A 15,056-nucleotide genomic window follows, 5' to 3' on the forward strand; every position below is an offset into this window, starting at 1 on the left:
AGGGATCGTCGAATTGAGGACGTAAATGCGTGGTTGCGCAGGTGGTGTCGCAGAGAGGGCTTTGGTTTCTTCGACCATGGGACTCTGTTCCAGGCGGAAGGATTGTTAGGAAGAGATGGGATCCACCTAACCAAGAGAGGAAGGAGCATCTTCGCGGGCAGGCTTGCGAACCTAGTGAGGAGGGCTTTAAACTAGGTTCGTCGGGGGACGGTGACCAAAACCCTGAGGGGAGTGGGAAAGTCAGATACCGGGAAGAAATGCATAGAGCAAGGAGCGAGAAAGGAGGACCCCAGTTTCGAATGGAGAAGATAGTGCAATCAACTGGTTACCTGAAGTGTTTGTACACTAATGCGAGAAGCCTGGGCAACAAGCAGGAAGAGCTGGAGGCCCTGGCCCAGGCCAAGAAATATGATTTAATTGGGATAACAGAGACTTGGTGGGATGACTCGCATGACTGGAGCGCTGTCATGGAAGGGTATAGATTGTTCAGGAAGAATAGGCAGGGGAGAAAAGGAGGAGGAGTTGCACTATATGTAAGAGAGCACTATGATTGCTCTGAACTCCAGTATAAAGAGGGAGAAAAACTTGTTGAAAGTCTATGGGTCAGGTTTAAAGGAGCAAACAGCAGTGATGTTGTGGTTGGTGTCTGCTACAGGCCACCGAACCAGGTGGATGAGGTAGATGAGGCTTTCTTCGAACAACTGAGCGAAGCTTCCAGATCGCAGGCCCTGGTTCTCATGGGGGACTTTAATCACCCTGACATCTGTTGGGAAACCAATACAGCAGTACACAGGCAATCCAGGAAGTTTTTGGAGAATGTTGGGGATAACTTCTTGGTACAAGTGCTGAAGGATCCGACCAGGGGCCATGCACAGCTTGACCTTCTCCTCACAAACAGGGAGGAACTAATAGGGGACGTAGAGGTGGGTGACAACCTGGGAAGCAGTGATCATGAGATGGTAGATTTCAGGATCCTGACCAAAGGAAGGAAAGAGAGTAGTAAAATACACACCTTGGACTTCAAAAAAGCAGATTTTGACTCCCTCAGAGATCTGATGGAAAGAATCCCCTGGGATGTTAACATGAAGGGGAAAGGAGTCCAGGACAGCTGGCAGTATTTTAAAGAAGCCTTATTGAAGGCACAGAAAGAAACCATCCCGACACGTAGCAAGAGAGGCAAACCTGGTAGGAGACCGGATTGGCTTACAGGGGAAATCCTTGGTGTACTTAAGCACAAAAAGGAAGCTTACAGAAAGTGGAAACTTGGACAAATGACTAGGGAGGAGCTTAAATGTATAGTTCGAGAATGCCGGGGGGTTATCAGGAAGGCGAAAGCGCAAATGGAGTTGCGACTGGCTAAGGATGTGAAGGATAACAAGAAAGGTTTCTACAGGCATGTCAACAAAAAGAAGGTGATCAGAGAGGGTGTGCAGTCCCTAATGGATGAAGGAGGTAACCTAGTGACAGAGGATGTAGGGAAAGCTGAAGTACTCAATGCTTTCTTTGCCTCTGTATTCACGGACAAGGTCGGCTCCTGGACTTCTGTGCTAAGCGACGCAAGATGGGAAGAAGATGGACAGCCCTTGGTGGGTAAAGAACAGGTTAGGAACTATTTAGAAAAACTAAACGTACACAAATCCATGGGTCCAGACTTAATGCACCCAAGGGTACTGAAGGAGTTGGCAAATGTCATTGAGGAGCCTTTGGCCATTATCTTTGAAAAGTCGTGGAGATCGGGGGAAATCCCGGATGATTGGAAAAGGGCAAATGTAGTGCCCATCTTCAAAAAAGGGAAGAAGGACGATCCAGGGAACTATAGGCCGGTCAGTCTTACCTCGGTTCCTGGAAAAATCATGGAAGGGATCCTAAAGGAATCCATTTTGAGACACTTGAATGAGAGGAAAGTGATCAGGAATAGTCAGCATGGATTCACAAAGGGCAAGTCGTGCTTGACCAATCTGATTGGCTTCTATGATGAGGTAACTGGCTCAGTGGACATGGGAAAGTCAGTGGATGTTGTGTACCTTGACTTTAGCAAGGCTTTTGATACGGTCTCCCACGATATTCTTGCCAGCAAGTTAAGGGAATGCGGATTGGATAAATGGACGGTAAGATGGATAGAAAGATGGCTAGAAGGCCGGGCCCAGCGGGTAGTGATCAACGGTTCGATGTCAGGATGGCGGTCGGTTTCTAGTGGAGTGCCCCAAGGTTCTGTTCTAGGACCGGTTTTGTTCAATATCTTTATTAATGACCTGGATGAGGGGATAGATTGCACCCTCAGCAAGTTTGCAGATGACACTAAGCTAGGGGGAGAGGTAGATACGCTTAAGGGCAGAGATAGGGTCCAGAGTGATTTAGACAAATTGGAGGATTGGGCCACTAGAAATCTCATGAGATTCAACAAAGACAAGTGTAGAGTCCTGCACTTGGGACGGAAGAATCCCAAGCATAGTTACAGGCTGGGGACCAACCAGTTAAGTAGTAGTTCTGCAGAAAAGGACCTGGGGGTTACAGTGGATGAGAAGCTAGATATGAGTCAACAGTGTGCCCTTGTAGCCAAGAAGGCTAATGGCATATTAGGATGCATTAAGAGGAGCATTGCCAGCAGATCCAGAGATGTCATTATCCCCCTTTGGTGAGGCCACATCTGGAGTACTGTGTCCAGTTCTGGGCCCCCCACTACAAAAAGGATGCGGACGCATTGGAGAGGGTCCAGCGGAGGGCAACCAAAATGATTAGGGGTCTGGAGCATATGACCTACGAGGAGAGGCTGAGGGACTTGGGTCTGTTTAGTCTGCAGAAGCGAAGAGTGAGGGGGGACTTGATAGCAGCCTTCAACTTCCTGAAGGGAGGTTCCAAAGAGGATGGAGAGAGGCTGTTCTCAGTAGTGACAGATGGCAGAACAAGGAGCAATGGTCTCAAGTTGTGGTGGGAGAGGTCCAGATTGGATATTAGGAAAAACTATTTTACTAGGAGGGTAGTGAAGCATTGGAATGGGTTACCTAGGGAAGTAGTGGAGTCTCCATCCCTAGAGGTGTTTAAGTCTCGGCTTGACAAAGCCCTGGCCGGGTTGATTTAGATGGGATTGGTCCTGCCTAGAGCGGAGGGCTGGACTTGACGACCTTCTGAGGTCTCTTCCAGTTCTGATTCTATGATAAGGGGATGGTTGGATGAAATAACATGATCTTGGTAACTAATTGACCATTCATTTCCAGTTGGAAATAGGTCAATGGAGGGATGATAGGAGTTGCTATAGGGAACTTTCTGGGTGTCTGGCTGGTGAGTCTTGCCCACATGCTCAGGGTTTAGCTGATCGCCATATTTGGGGTCAGGAAGGAATTTTCCTCCAGGGTAGATTGGCAGAGGCCCTGGAGGTTTTTCGCCTTCCTCTGTAGCATTGGGCACAGATCACAGCTGAAGGACTCTCTGCATGTTGGGGCCTTCAAAGTATTGGAAGGCTTCAATATCTGAGACATAGGTGAGAGGATTATTCTAAGAGGGGTGGGCAAGATTCTGTGGCCTGCACTGTGCAGGGGGTCAGACTAGATGATCATAATGGTCCCTTCTGACCTTAAAGTCTATGAGTCTATGTGCAGCTGCCCCGAGCAGGGCGCTGTGCTCCCCCATCACACCCAGACTCAGAGTTAGGGTCCGATCACGGGTCTGCTGCAAGGAGCGGGCGGGCAGCGCGTACCCGCCTACCCACGAGTGCGTATTTACCCGTCTGAACGGCGGGGCGAGAAGTTCGGCAAAGAAGAAACTACGAGGTGCTTTTACTGCCTAGTCGGGGACTCGGACTCGAACTCAGAACCTCACGGCCCCAGCCTAGCGCGGCCCTACCGCCACCGCCGGCGAAACCCCGGAGGCTTTGCGCCAATCAGGGGCAGATTTCGCTCCGGCTCCCCCGCCCCCTCCGCAGGGGATTCTGGGACGTGAAGTCTTTGCCTTCCTCCCCCGTGCGTGGCCCGCGAGGAACTACAATTCCCAGCATGCCCGGCGCCAGCCGGGAACTTGCCTGCGTTGCCGCCAGGCCTGGAAGGGAGACGTGAGGGCCGCGGCCTGAGGGAAGATGAGCTCGGCCAGGGAGACGCAGCCGCGCCGCGGCATGAAGCGAGCGGCCTCCCCTGATGTAAGCGGCGCGTGGGGGACACGAGCCCCTCCCCCATCCCCCACGGGCGGCTCTCTATGGGCCGGTGGAAGTGCCCGGGCTCTGGCCCCTGCTCGCGGCTCTGACGCCGCCTGGGGGCGGGGAGGGGCCCGAGGCTTCGCCCGGGGCCGCGCGCAGGAAGCGGGGCAGAGGCTGGGGCAGGGGCGCGCCGCCTCAGGGGCCGGTGCTGGCAGATCCCGCTAGGCCTGGCCGGGCTTGGTGCCGTCCCGCACCTGTTCTGCCCGGCGTGTGCCCAGGCCCGCGGTCTCTGCTCCTGGCCGAGATTTGAGGCTATTGGGGGCGGGGGCGGCCTGTCGGTGAAGGGTTCGGCTGCTTTTCACTCGCTGGAGCGGAGCTGCGGCGCGGCCCCCCGGTGTAAGCGCGGCGCGGCTGTACCCTGGCAGGCGGCTGCGTTCGCCTTCTGCAAATGGCCGCAGAAGTCAGACCCCGTTCTTGCATTGATCATTTGTTACCTTTCATTCAGGGGCTTGTTGGTGATGTGGTACGATGTTTCCCTAAGATCTGTTGACCACCTTTGAGGCCGTATCTCCTTCTGTCAGGTTTTTTAAAAGTGCTTTCCAGTCCCTCTTCCCTAGACCTGTTTATTAAAACTAGAAACTGAAAAAACAACACATAGTCTGGTAGCACTTTACAGACTAACAAAACATGTAGATGGGATCATGAGCTTCTGTGGGCACAGCCCACTTCTCACTTCTTCAGATGACCCTTACGACCCAGGGTCATCTGAAGAAGTGGGCTGTGCCCACAGAAGCTCATGATACCATCTACATGTTTTGTTAGTCTGTACTGGTAAACTGAAGAAAAAAACAGTCTGGTAGCACTTTACAGACTAAGTTGGCTACTCCTTGAAGCTTCTGTATCTATAAAACACTTCTCAGTGTTGACATTTTAATAAAAGTGAATTAGGCTGTGGTCATGTGCAGGTCATGTATTGAAACTGCATGACAGTACATGTTGCTCCTTACTACCTCAGAACATTGTTAAAATTATGTATAACTTGGAATACTTTATTGAATATAAGCTGGTCTATTTGCATTTTTAAATTGTTATTTTTTTATTGTTTTTGCCTTTTGTCTTCCAGCAGGGGTCTAGCAGCTGGGAAGCAGTAGACTTAGGTAATGAAGAAAGAAAGCAAAAGTTCTTGAGACTTATGGGAGCAGGAAAGGTGAGATTTTGTTAATTTAAATCTAAGCATTTTGTGTAGATAAAGGGTGGTTGATATTAGGGAAGAGTTCTTTAAAATAACAAAACATTTTACAGATCAGTTTTGAAACAAAGAACACTATGCAATCACTTTCAGCGTGAAGTGTTATTGATAAGGTACTGCCTGCTTGAATGTCGATGTTTTATTGAAAACATTATACTTACGTTCATCTGTGCATCCTTTTTATGTAACTTCATTTCTGGCAGGATTTCTGAGTTTAACAGCTGTACAGGTTGAACTTCTGTAGTCCGGCACCCTAGAGAAGGGAGGTCAATATTGACTTGCAGCATTATCCAGACTTCCATTGCTTATTGGGCTTTTAGAAGACGTTTAGGGGTAAATTAGAGCTAAAACCAGCACAGAACACTGAGACAGGACTGGTGGCTGTACACAAACTTTATGGGACTGTGGGAAACTTGGCCATACCAAGTGGTAGTGGACATTCTGCTAACTAAAATCATGCCAGATCACGAATGTTGCTAAACTAGAGAGGTTCAACCTGTAGTTATAATAATACCATTTCAAGGGCACCAACGACTTACTACTACTTTTTACAGACCTTATATAGTATCAGAATACTGCCTTGTTACTCAACAATTAGACTAGATAGCACTGCATGGTAATAAGAGAGCTTCAGCTTTACCTCTGAAAACTGACTTATTGAGGCTTTTCCAGATTCTTTTATTTTTAGATCAGACTGTAAAATAGTCATGAACACTTTCTAGCCCACTTGTATGAGAATAACCAACAGCTTAATGTTTTACTCAGCATCTCTCCCCTCTCCCTCCCCCCTCCAAAAAAAGTTGGCTCCAGATAAGTGAAAGTTGCTTCAGATAAATGAGATGCAAAGGCTAAATATAACAGCAACCAGACTCAGTAGCAGACACAATCAGATGGCTTGCAATTTAAGTACTTATAGGACAAAGCATACTTAAAGGAAAATATCTACATCCACTTATGTGAGTGGACACTGCATTCTGTATGTCTTCTTTTTCATGTGATTAATGTAGAAGGTGCTCAGTAATATATAATAGCATGAAACCAATATTGGAGCCCGAATGTTTTCATGTGCCTAAAATACAACTTAGTCATGCAATTTTAAATTCGCCTGCTGTTATATTAGAGAAAATTAATTGGTTTATTTCTCTAGCTTAGAGAGAATCATTATATTCTGTTAGGGGCAGAGCAACTTAGTACTATTGGGGATAGTAGCATGAGCCTAGATTAACTTAGGGACTTTAACTGCAAATTGTGTTCCTACAGAGGCTCCTAATGAAACAGAAATTGTGTTGGCTCTCTCATTCCGGGCTGTGGGTTGAGGCCCACTGGCCATATCTTTCCTTATCCTATGTGGATGTTTTGTTGGAAAATACAGCCCTATGGAGGTAGCAATTCAAGTCCACCAAGTGGTCCTCTCTTCACTAAGGACAGAATGGGAATGAGAAGGAAAAGGGGAGGGGGAAATAAGTAGAAAATAAAGATGTGTAGGGGAGAATTGAGTTGCAAAATCATTTCTAGGGGAATCAAAAGTGGAGTTATTTCTGTAATTGGCAAAACCTGGGTTGTAACTTGATACTTTATTGTGCATTATAGTTCTGGTCTCAGGTGGTCTGTTTTCCCTCATCCTGTTGCAATTTCAGAAAGGGTTGTCATCATCCCTTTTGCAGTGATGCTGAAAAGGAACAGATTTGCTGGTGGGGAGAGTAGAGTACCTGTGGTTTCCTTCACTGTGATTAGTGGAAGATAAAAATGAAGCTAGCATTGTCAATAGATAGTTATTGGCAGGTGAAAAAGCTCATGAATGTGCCACCCTTCGCGCCCCCTCCCCCCCCAAAAAAAAGATTGTTGTTAGTGAGCAGTAGGGCTCTTCTATCAAAGAATTCTAGTATGTAGGTAGAGCTGTCAGAGTTCACAATAAATTGCATTTTCTTTTAGAAAGAACACACTGGCCGCCTTGTTATCGGAGACCACAGATCAACTTCTCATTTCAGAACAGGTCAGTTTAATAGCTGATACAAATTAGTAACCTGTAAATTAACATTCATCCAGGGAGGCAGAGCTAAGTCCTTATACCTTCACTACGGTTACAGTGGGGGGTTTCAGTTTTGTAACTAAAGCCAAAGAAAACAGGGACTTGGCATAATCTCATCCTCTTTTAAAAGTCAGTATAGTGGCTAAAAAGGCCTTTTGCTTCACAGGTCTACTTACTGCTGCCCAGATTGAGCAAAACACTTCATCATATTCTTAACTTTAAGCACCTGCTGAAATGCTTTCCAAAATGGGGGGCTCACGTATCTGTCTCTTTTTGATATAGAATCAAAACAATTTTACTGGTCAGCACAGTGAGTATAGCTGCAGCCTAGTAGACTACACTGTTTTATGTTTCATGCATCATCACCAGTTATGCTACCAACTTTGATGGAGGATGTTGTGCATAAATTAGAATTGGGCTTGACTTCTCAGAGTCCTTGTTGATTTTATAGGTCTGATAGTCCTAGCAAGATGTTTTCTTGTAAACTGAGCAAACTTTGAGATGAATAGTATTGGACGTAATCAGTAAATGACTGTCTGTTTTTCCATAGTCAGATTAACTATCAAAGCCAAGATATCTTCAATTTTGTCCCATTTCAAACTTGATTTCTTATGATAAAGTGCAGAATAAGAACTTTGTTAAATTTTTTTTTTGCTGTATAGAATAGGAGCTGCCAGACTACTGCATTTTTTTTCTCCAGTTTGTCTTAATAGTAACAACTTCTTAGCTGATCTAGGCTATGTGATCTAGTGGATAAGGCACTGGATCGGGATGGGAGAAACAGTTCCATTGCTGCTTCTGTCATTGGCCTCTTGGGTAACCTTTGGGCAAGCACTGATGATACTTATCTCCTTTGTAAAGCATTTTGGGATTTATATCTGAAAGAATTGAGTACTAATATTGATCACTAGCAGGAGGTTCTGGTTAGGTTTTGACAAGAGCCCTGTTCCTTGCTAAAAGACCAGAGCAACCAGCTACATTTATCCCTGTATAAATCTTCCTCTTTATCTCCTCTCCTCCTGTTTCCCACAGTTGGCAATCCTTTCTTCTTTTAAGAATAAAAATGTACATAGTACAGATATTAATTCTCACAGGAAGGATAAGTAATTATCTCTCATTTACAAATGAGGAGGTCACTGGCAGATGGGAGTAGAGTTAGGAGTCCCTGGCTTTTCTCTCACAGTGAACTAAGCATTTTCATAATGTAGACTATACCTAGGTAGACTAGAGGTAATAACTTATTGAAATAAATGGAGGGCATCTATTTACTAGACAAAGAGCTAATTTTCAAATTGCTTCCCATGACTGGTGAATAGAAAGCAAAGCATCTTCTGTGTTATGCTGTTGAGAATTCAAATGTGAGAGATGAAGAGGCCCAAGCACAGGTAGTTTGTTTTAAATGTAGCAGGAGTGAACTTCCTGACTTACTGCTATGTATGTGTGTACTGCTTCATTTTAATCATTAGTTGCACTGCCTTGATTTGCTAATGTAGAGACTGTTGGCTGCAGAAATGAATATCTTGAAGCTCCTGCTCCAATAAAACTTTTTCATCTTGCCATGGAAAATTGCAATATGGGCAGGATGGGGGTATATTAAAAATGAATGGTTTATTTTAAGGATGTTAAAGACTAGTCAACTATCCGATAAGCAAATCAGAGGCAGAAAAGGGGGGGAAAGAGAGGGTACTTCAAAGCGACAGTGCTGCACAGCTGATCCCTGGCTCAGCTGTGTGGCGCTGCCCCTTTGAATATCGCCTCGGCATTTCTATGAGGCGCTGCCCCTTTAAAACGCCAAGGTGGTGTTCAAAGGGGTAGTGCCTTGCTGCTGATCCTTGGCTTGGCTTTTCAAAGCAGCAGTGTTGCACAGAGCCCGGGGTCAGCTGGGGAATCCCCAGCTGACCCCGGGTTCTGGGGAAATGCCTCATGGGCTCCACGTGGCATTCAGAGCAGCAGCCCAGTATGGAGTCCCCTGCTGACTCTGGGCTCCATCAGAGCGCTTCTGCTTTGAAATGCTCAAGAGCCCCCGCTGAGGACTCTTGTACATTTCAGAGCTGGCCTGCATGCAGCCTGGAGTCAGCGGGACTTCCCGCTGGCCCTGGGCTGAATGTGGAGTTCTGCATGTGGACCCCCAGTGGGGGCTCTTGTACATTTCAAAGGAGGAATGCTGAAGTGCCTATCAACTAGTGGATGGAAATTCCATCGACTACTCGACTAGTAAATTAACCGATAGTTAACATGCTTAGCTTATTTTAGTATAGACACATGACTGATTTTACATGGTAGTGTTACAGTCTAGTAAACCCTGTTTATGGTACTGTCCATGTACAGTATTGATCTATCAGTCCATCTTTATTACATTAGTGTATTTTACTTTCCTGTTGAACAATTAATTGCTGCAGGCAAAGAGAATTTTATAAGGGTGATGATGTATTTGCTATGTAGTAACTAGTCAATCTAGTAAGTTCTGTGAAGACTTTTAAAAAAAAGTTTAAATACAGTGCTAAATCCTAAAGATCTGGTGATTTTGTGTAATCAAATACTTTTGTTAATTTGACTGAACCATAACCAAGTACACTGGACCTGCAGGGGAAGAAGACAAGAAAATGAATGAAGACCTAGAGTCTCAGTTCCAGCAAAGCATGGACAGCACAATGTCTGGAAGAAATCGACGACACTGTGGACTTGGTTTCAGTGAGGTAGTAGTTTACTTACTCTTATTGTCAGAGGGGTAGCCAAGTTAGTCTGTAACTGGAAAAACTTAAAAAACAACGAAAAGTCTCGTAGCACCTTAAAGACTAACAATACATGTAGATGGTATCATGAGCTATCATGGGTGCAACCCACTTCTTCAGATGACTGGAGTAATAGAAGTCCAGATCCAAGAATAAATAAGGGGAAAAGTGGGGAGGTGAGGGGGAGTAAATTGTTCAAGTAGTTACAAGAGGCTGATATTGGCACCTCCATTGTTTGGTTGGAGTCATTAGGATGTGGAAGGCAGTGTGGGTGCCAGTGGATGTCTCTGCTCATTCCATTAACTTCATTTACCAGTTTAATTCTTATGCTAAGTTCCAATCCATCCCTGTGTATTTGGCTTGTGGAATTGGCCTGAAACAACACGGTGACTTGAGAGATCCATTAATGAGTGTCCAGAAAGACTAAAGTGTTCTCCAGCAGGTTTCTGTGTATTGCCTTTATGGATATCTAATTTATGTCCATTAATTCTTTCCTGTAGAGTCAGTCCAGTTTGGCCAGTGTATATGGGAGAGGGGTATTGCTGGCATTTGATGGTATAGATCACATTAGTAGATGTGCAGTTAAATGAGCCCCTGATGTAGTTGGGTCCAGTGATGAAATCGCTTGTGTAGATGTGTGGGCAGAGTTGGCACTGGGGCTGATTGGAGGGGTGGGTTCCTGGATGATTATTGGAGGTGTGTTGCGTGGTTACTGGAAATAATTTTTGATGTTAGGGGGTTGTCTACTGACTGTCTCTTTCCTTTTTTTCCCCCACCTCCCCTTTTCCCTTATTTATTCTTGATCTGGACTTCTAATACTCCAGTCATCTGAAGAAGTGGGTTTTGCCCACGAAAGCTCATGATAACATCTACATGTTTTGTTAGTCTTTAAGGTGCTACTAGACTTTTCATTGTTTAAGTTTTTTCTTATTGTCACAGACAGGCTTGTCCCACTGGGCAGAGAGAATGAATTACTTAAACATCCCATTTTTTTGCATGTCAAACTTACTCTCTCAGAATGCCCCTCTAAGTTTACTAAGTACAAACCTGCAAAAGCTTCTTGTGCTTGTACACAGAGGTAACAGTAAAAATTCGTGAACATCTGAAAACAAGTTATACACTGTACATAGCTAGATGTTAAGCTCCTCAGAGATGTCTACCCAACAATTTAGCACAGGAAGTGAAGAATATTTTATTTATTTGATTGCATGGGGAACTTAAATAGAACACTAACCAAAATAATTATGGGGACTCTCACTTGCTATGGACTCCTTAATGACTACAACTGGTTAAGGCTTTTCACAGCTTTCAGAAACAAGACACTACTCTTAAGTAGGTGCTGAAAATATGCTGGGGCATCTGTTCATCACTAATTCAGATGGATGAATGCCCTCCCAATTGCTAGTCCCATTCCTGAGATCACCTGGGAAGGGGTGGGGTCTTTATTACCAAAATTAAACTGCCTTAGCTCAAAAAGGTAGTCACAGCCTGAGATGCTATTATTGCATGCTACTGTTATAATTATGTTGTGTAATTCTTACTCTGAGGAGGGGTGGGAAATTACTACTACTACTACTACTAGACACACAGATGAAGTTTTCAGATGAGTCTCTATCTTCCTAGTCATGAGCCAGTCTCAAGGGATGGGAAGTTAGGCACAACTGTCTGGAAGAGAGAGAGAAAAGTGAAAGCAACAAAATAAAATTGGTAGTTTGCTGAGAACATAGGAATGGCCATATAGGGTAAGATCAAAGGTCCATCTAGCCCAGTATTCTGTCTTCTGACAATGGTTAATGCCAGGTGCTTCAGAAAGAATGAACAGAATAGTAATCAACTGATCTGTCCCCTCATTCATTCCTAGATGGAACTATCATACTTTTTTAAAAAATGAAACCTAAAAACAAGGTATTTGAGCATGAGGTTGAACTATCAGTGAATGTGTACTCTAGATGGGAGCTAATATTGATGGTTATAGGAAGCATTCTGAGGTTGCTAGATTTGAGTTAAGGAACTTCTGCCACACTAGCAAAGTCTTATTATTCCAAACACAGATACATGTTTTCCCTAAAGCATTTGTGTGTAAATAGAAGCTATACCCTTATTGGCCTGTCCTTTTCAGATTGTGCATTGAAAATTTATTTTATGGTACTAAGTTCTGTATTTGCCAGTGTCAGATTTACAAGACATTGCAATCTTGCTTGTGAGTCTCACGTTAAAATTAAAGTTTTTTTAAATAACATGAAAGTTGGGTACAGTATAACAGCAGTTCTCTTGCATCAAGAATGACTGAACTCCCACCAAAGCTGAAGAAGTAATGAAGTAGTGAAAACCTTGCATTCACAACCACATTTGATATTGTTTCCAAGTTCTCTTTGTTGATTTCTTCTTGAATAGTGATGTTGGGCTAATGGTCAACCGCAAAGTAGCTTCACTGTTGTGTGCGCACAAATTCCTGCTAAAAATCATTCCTGGCATTAAGCATTATTGTTTAAATCTTACTAGCTTTGCTGCTGAAACGTTAGCAAACAAAACGGAGAGGGTCCAGTTACTACATTACTAAAGTCAGAGATCCTAGAACTTAAAAACCTTTCACCACTGTAATTCGTATGTCATTAAGGAGGTTGACAATCAGCTGTTCCTGTATCTGAGAAACTAATCTTTTCTGTATTAAAGACTAAGATGGGTTGTATCTGGTATCTCGTATTTAATACCATGTACCATCTTGAACCACTAACACAAAAGGAGCAATGTAGTGACTAACAGAATCATGGAACTTGAATATAAAATGAGATTGCTTTTATTTTAGCTGGAGGAAGCTGAAGGACAAGATGATGTGAACAGAGATTCTCCTGAACCTGAAAGTCCAGAGGACTCTGAAAGTGACTCTGAGTCAGAGCAAGAGGAATCTGCTGAAGAAGTGCAATCTGCTGAAAAAGACAGTGAAGCTGATGATCCAGAAAGCAAGAAAGATGTGAAAAGCAATTATAAAATGATGTTTGTTAAATCCAGTGGCTCATAACTTCAGGTCTAATAAGTCTTTGTATTTAAAGTACAGTAAGCCTTTTCGTTAGTGCAAAGTGGAGGACTGCTTACAGCACATATCTTTGTATTATGATTTTAAAAAAGCCCTTCTTTTAGATTGAAAAAAATAGTGCTTGCTTTCAGATGCCGTGGATGACATTTTTATGGGCATGTGTATTTTTTTTTTGTGGGGTAAAGTATAAACAGGTGCATTGGATGACAATAAATTGAATTCCCAACCTCCTTTTACAATATTCTTTGAACCTACTCTCATTCCATTATAGTTGTCAAACCTCTGACACTTTCTTTGCTGTCCTTTGGTCTTGGAAATTTTTAAATAAGGCTTCATTAGTTGCCTGATGCTATATTATGATACAATAGCAATATCAGTATTCTGTGGTGTAATACTGCTAAAAAGAATTAAGATTTTAAGTTGATCAGCAGCACAGTGACATAAGCGCCAGAGAACAGGTTTATTGGCTTAGGTTCTGATTCTGTACTTACTTTCTGTGATTATGGATCCCTGGTGCCATTCAGAATTCTGTTGATGTGTATGGAACTCCATCAGTATAGGGGTCCCCCCATATCATATTAGGATGCAGGAGAGGGCCTTTTAGGTACAGTTGGTCTACATCAACTAACTCAAGCTGGAGCCTGAGTTCTGGTAACATAGGAAGGAGTAGAGTTTGAGAAGTCAGGCTACAGCCTGAACTAGGATGTAATAGTGTGGTCAATTAACTGATAAGCAAAAGATTATCAGTTAATGATATAGACACACACATTCTCTTCCCATTTCTTCTCTTCTCCCCCCTCCACCCACAGCACATTTTTTAGCAGACTGACCATTAGCCTGGCTTAGTCCCAGCTTGTGATGGGTCCAGGACCTATCCTACTGCAGCTCTGCATTTAAAATGTATTGGGAGCCAGGTGGGCAGGCAGCCTGGCTCTGTTCCAGCTCACGCTAGGTCCAGGAGCTCAGACCCCCACCTGCAGATGGGTTGCTGCTACCTCTCAGAGGCAGCAGTGTGAGATGACAGGCAGCTGGTCTGTCCTGGGAGCTGTTTTTTAAAGTGGCTCCCCTCACAGACCTGGTATCCCACACTTATGCCTCTGATACAGGGAGCTCTCCATAAGTGGGGCCCAGAGTGCACTAGCTGCTTGCCCCAATCCCCAGGGCCTATTGACGAGTCAAGTAATGGATAAGAATTCATGGTTAATCGACTATTCAGTTAATCAATATTTAACATCCCTAGCTAGCACATATGTCTACTTAGCAATTTCAACCCATCAGCCTCTTGAACTCAGGCCAGCAGACTAGGGCCAGCCATGGCTGTGCTGTGGGTTTTTCCTCCCTGTGTAGAATACTGCTCTAGGCCTGATTTTTAACAGTAAAGTACAAGAGGGATAAGTTCTGCAATTAACTTGATGTTCTTAGGGGTAGCTATCCCTTTGAAATGGACTTTGATCCTTAAACTGTGTGAGTTGTAGTGTGCAAGAGAGAGCTACATGAAGCAGGGCTATGAGGGCAGGGAATGTAATATTAACATACTAATTTCAATAATTTCTCTCCATAGAGAAATTGTGCAGGAGATAAAGAACCAAACCAGGAAATTAGTTCATTTGAAAGGAAAAGATACTTTGCTATGGAAAATGATAGGTGCCTTCTTTTATGGGGGAAGCAAACTAAAGGGATGTGTAGACAAAATGTGGTATTCAGTTCCCCCTGGCTTGAGTGCTGCTGATCAAACTAAGGTCAGGATAGTTTGTTACAATTCATTTTGCACAAAATCCTCCAGCCTGTTCCCAAATTAATAAACAGAAGGTCTAAGACAGAGCAAGGACAACCTAAGCTTATATCTTCCATACATTTATTTTTGGTGTGCTAAAGATCAAACTTCC

The 15,056-nt window shown here is 44.0% G+C and overlaps 1 protein-coding gene across 2 annotated transcripts; it reads left to right on the forward strand.

The window, feature by feature from the left end:
• The first annotated feature begins 3,970 nt into the window (after positions 1 to 3,970).
• Positions 3,971 to 13,411, forward strand: C5H11orf58 (chromosome 5 C11orf58 homolog). Of its 2 annotated transcripts, none has more exons than XM_006134586.5 (5): positions 3,971 to 4,129; positions 5,250 to 5,333; positions 7,308 to 7,368; positions 9,991 to 10,100; positions 12,943 to 13,411. In XM_006134586.5, the coding sequence occupies exons 1-5, from the start codon at positions 4,070 to 4,072 to the stop codon at positions 13,153 to 13,155; spliced, it is 528 nt and encodes a 175-aa protein (XP_006134648.1). In that variant the 5' UTR covers positions 3,971 to 4,069; the 3' UTR covers positions 13,156 to 13,411. The 2 variants fall into 2 exon arrangements, with proteins under 2 accessions (XP_006134648.1, XP_006134649.1); XM_006134587.5 differs by having other exon boundaries at positions 5,253 to 5,333.
• The last annotated feature ends 1,645 nt before the right edge of the window (positions 13,412 to 15,056 follow it).

Source organism: Pelodiscus sinensis, chromosome 5 (genome assembly GCF_052426305.1).
Source record: "Pelodiscus sinensis isolate ZL-2025 chromosome 5, ASM5242630v1, whole genome shotgun sequence".
NCBI classification, from domain to species: Eukaryota; Metazoa; Chordata; order Testudines; family Trionychidae; genus Pelodiscus; species Pelodiscus sinensis.

Bases quoted from the DNA above. Each gene is read 5' to 3' on its own strand.
- C5H11orf58 (XM_006134586.5), top strand. From the start codon at position 4,070: ATGAGCTCGGCCAGGGAGACGCAGCCGCGCCGCGGCATGAAGCGAGCG. The intron at 5,334-7,307 runs GTGAGATTTTGT...ATTTTCTTTTAG, and splicing joins GACTTATGGGAGCAGGAAAG to AAAGAACACACTGGCCGCCT. The intron at 10,101-12,942 runs GTAGTAGTTTAC...CTTTTATTTTAG, and splicing joins GTGGACTTGGTTTCAGTGAG to CTGGAGGAAGCTGAAGGACA.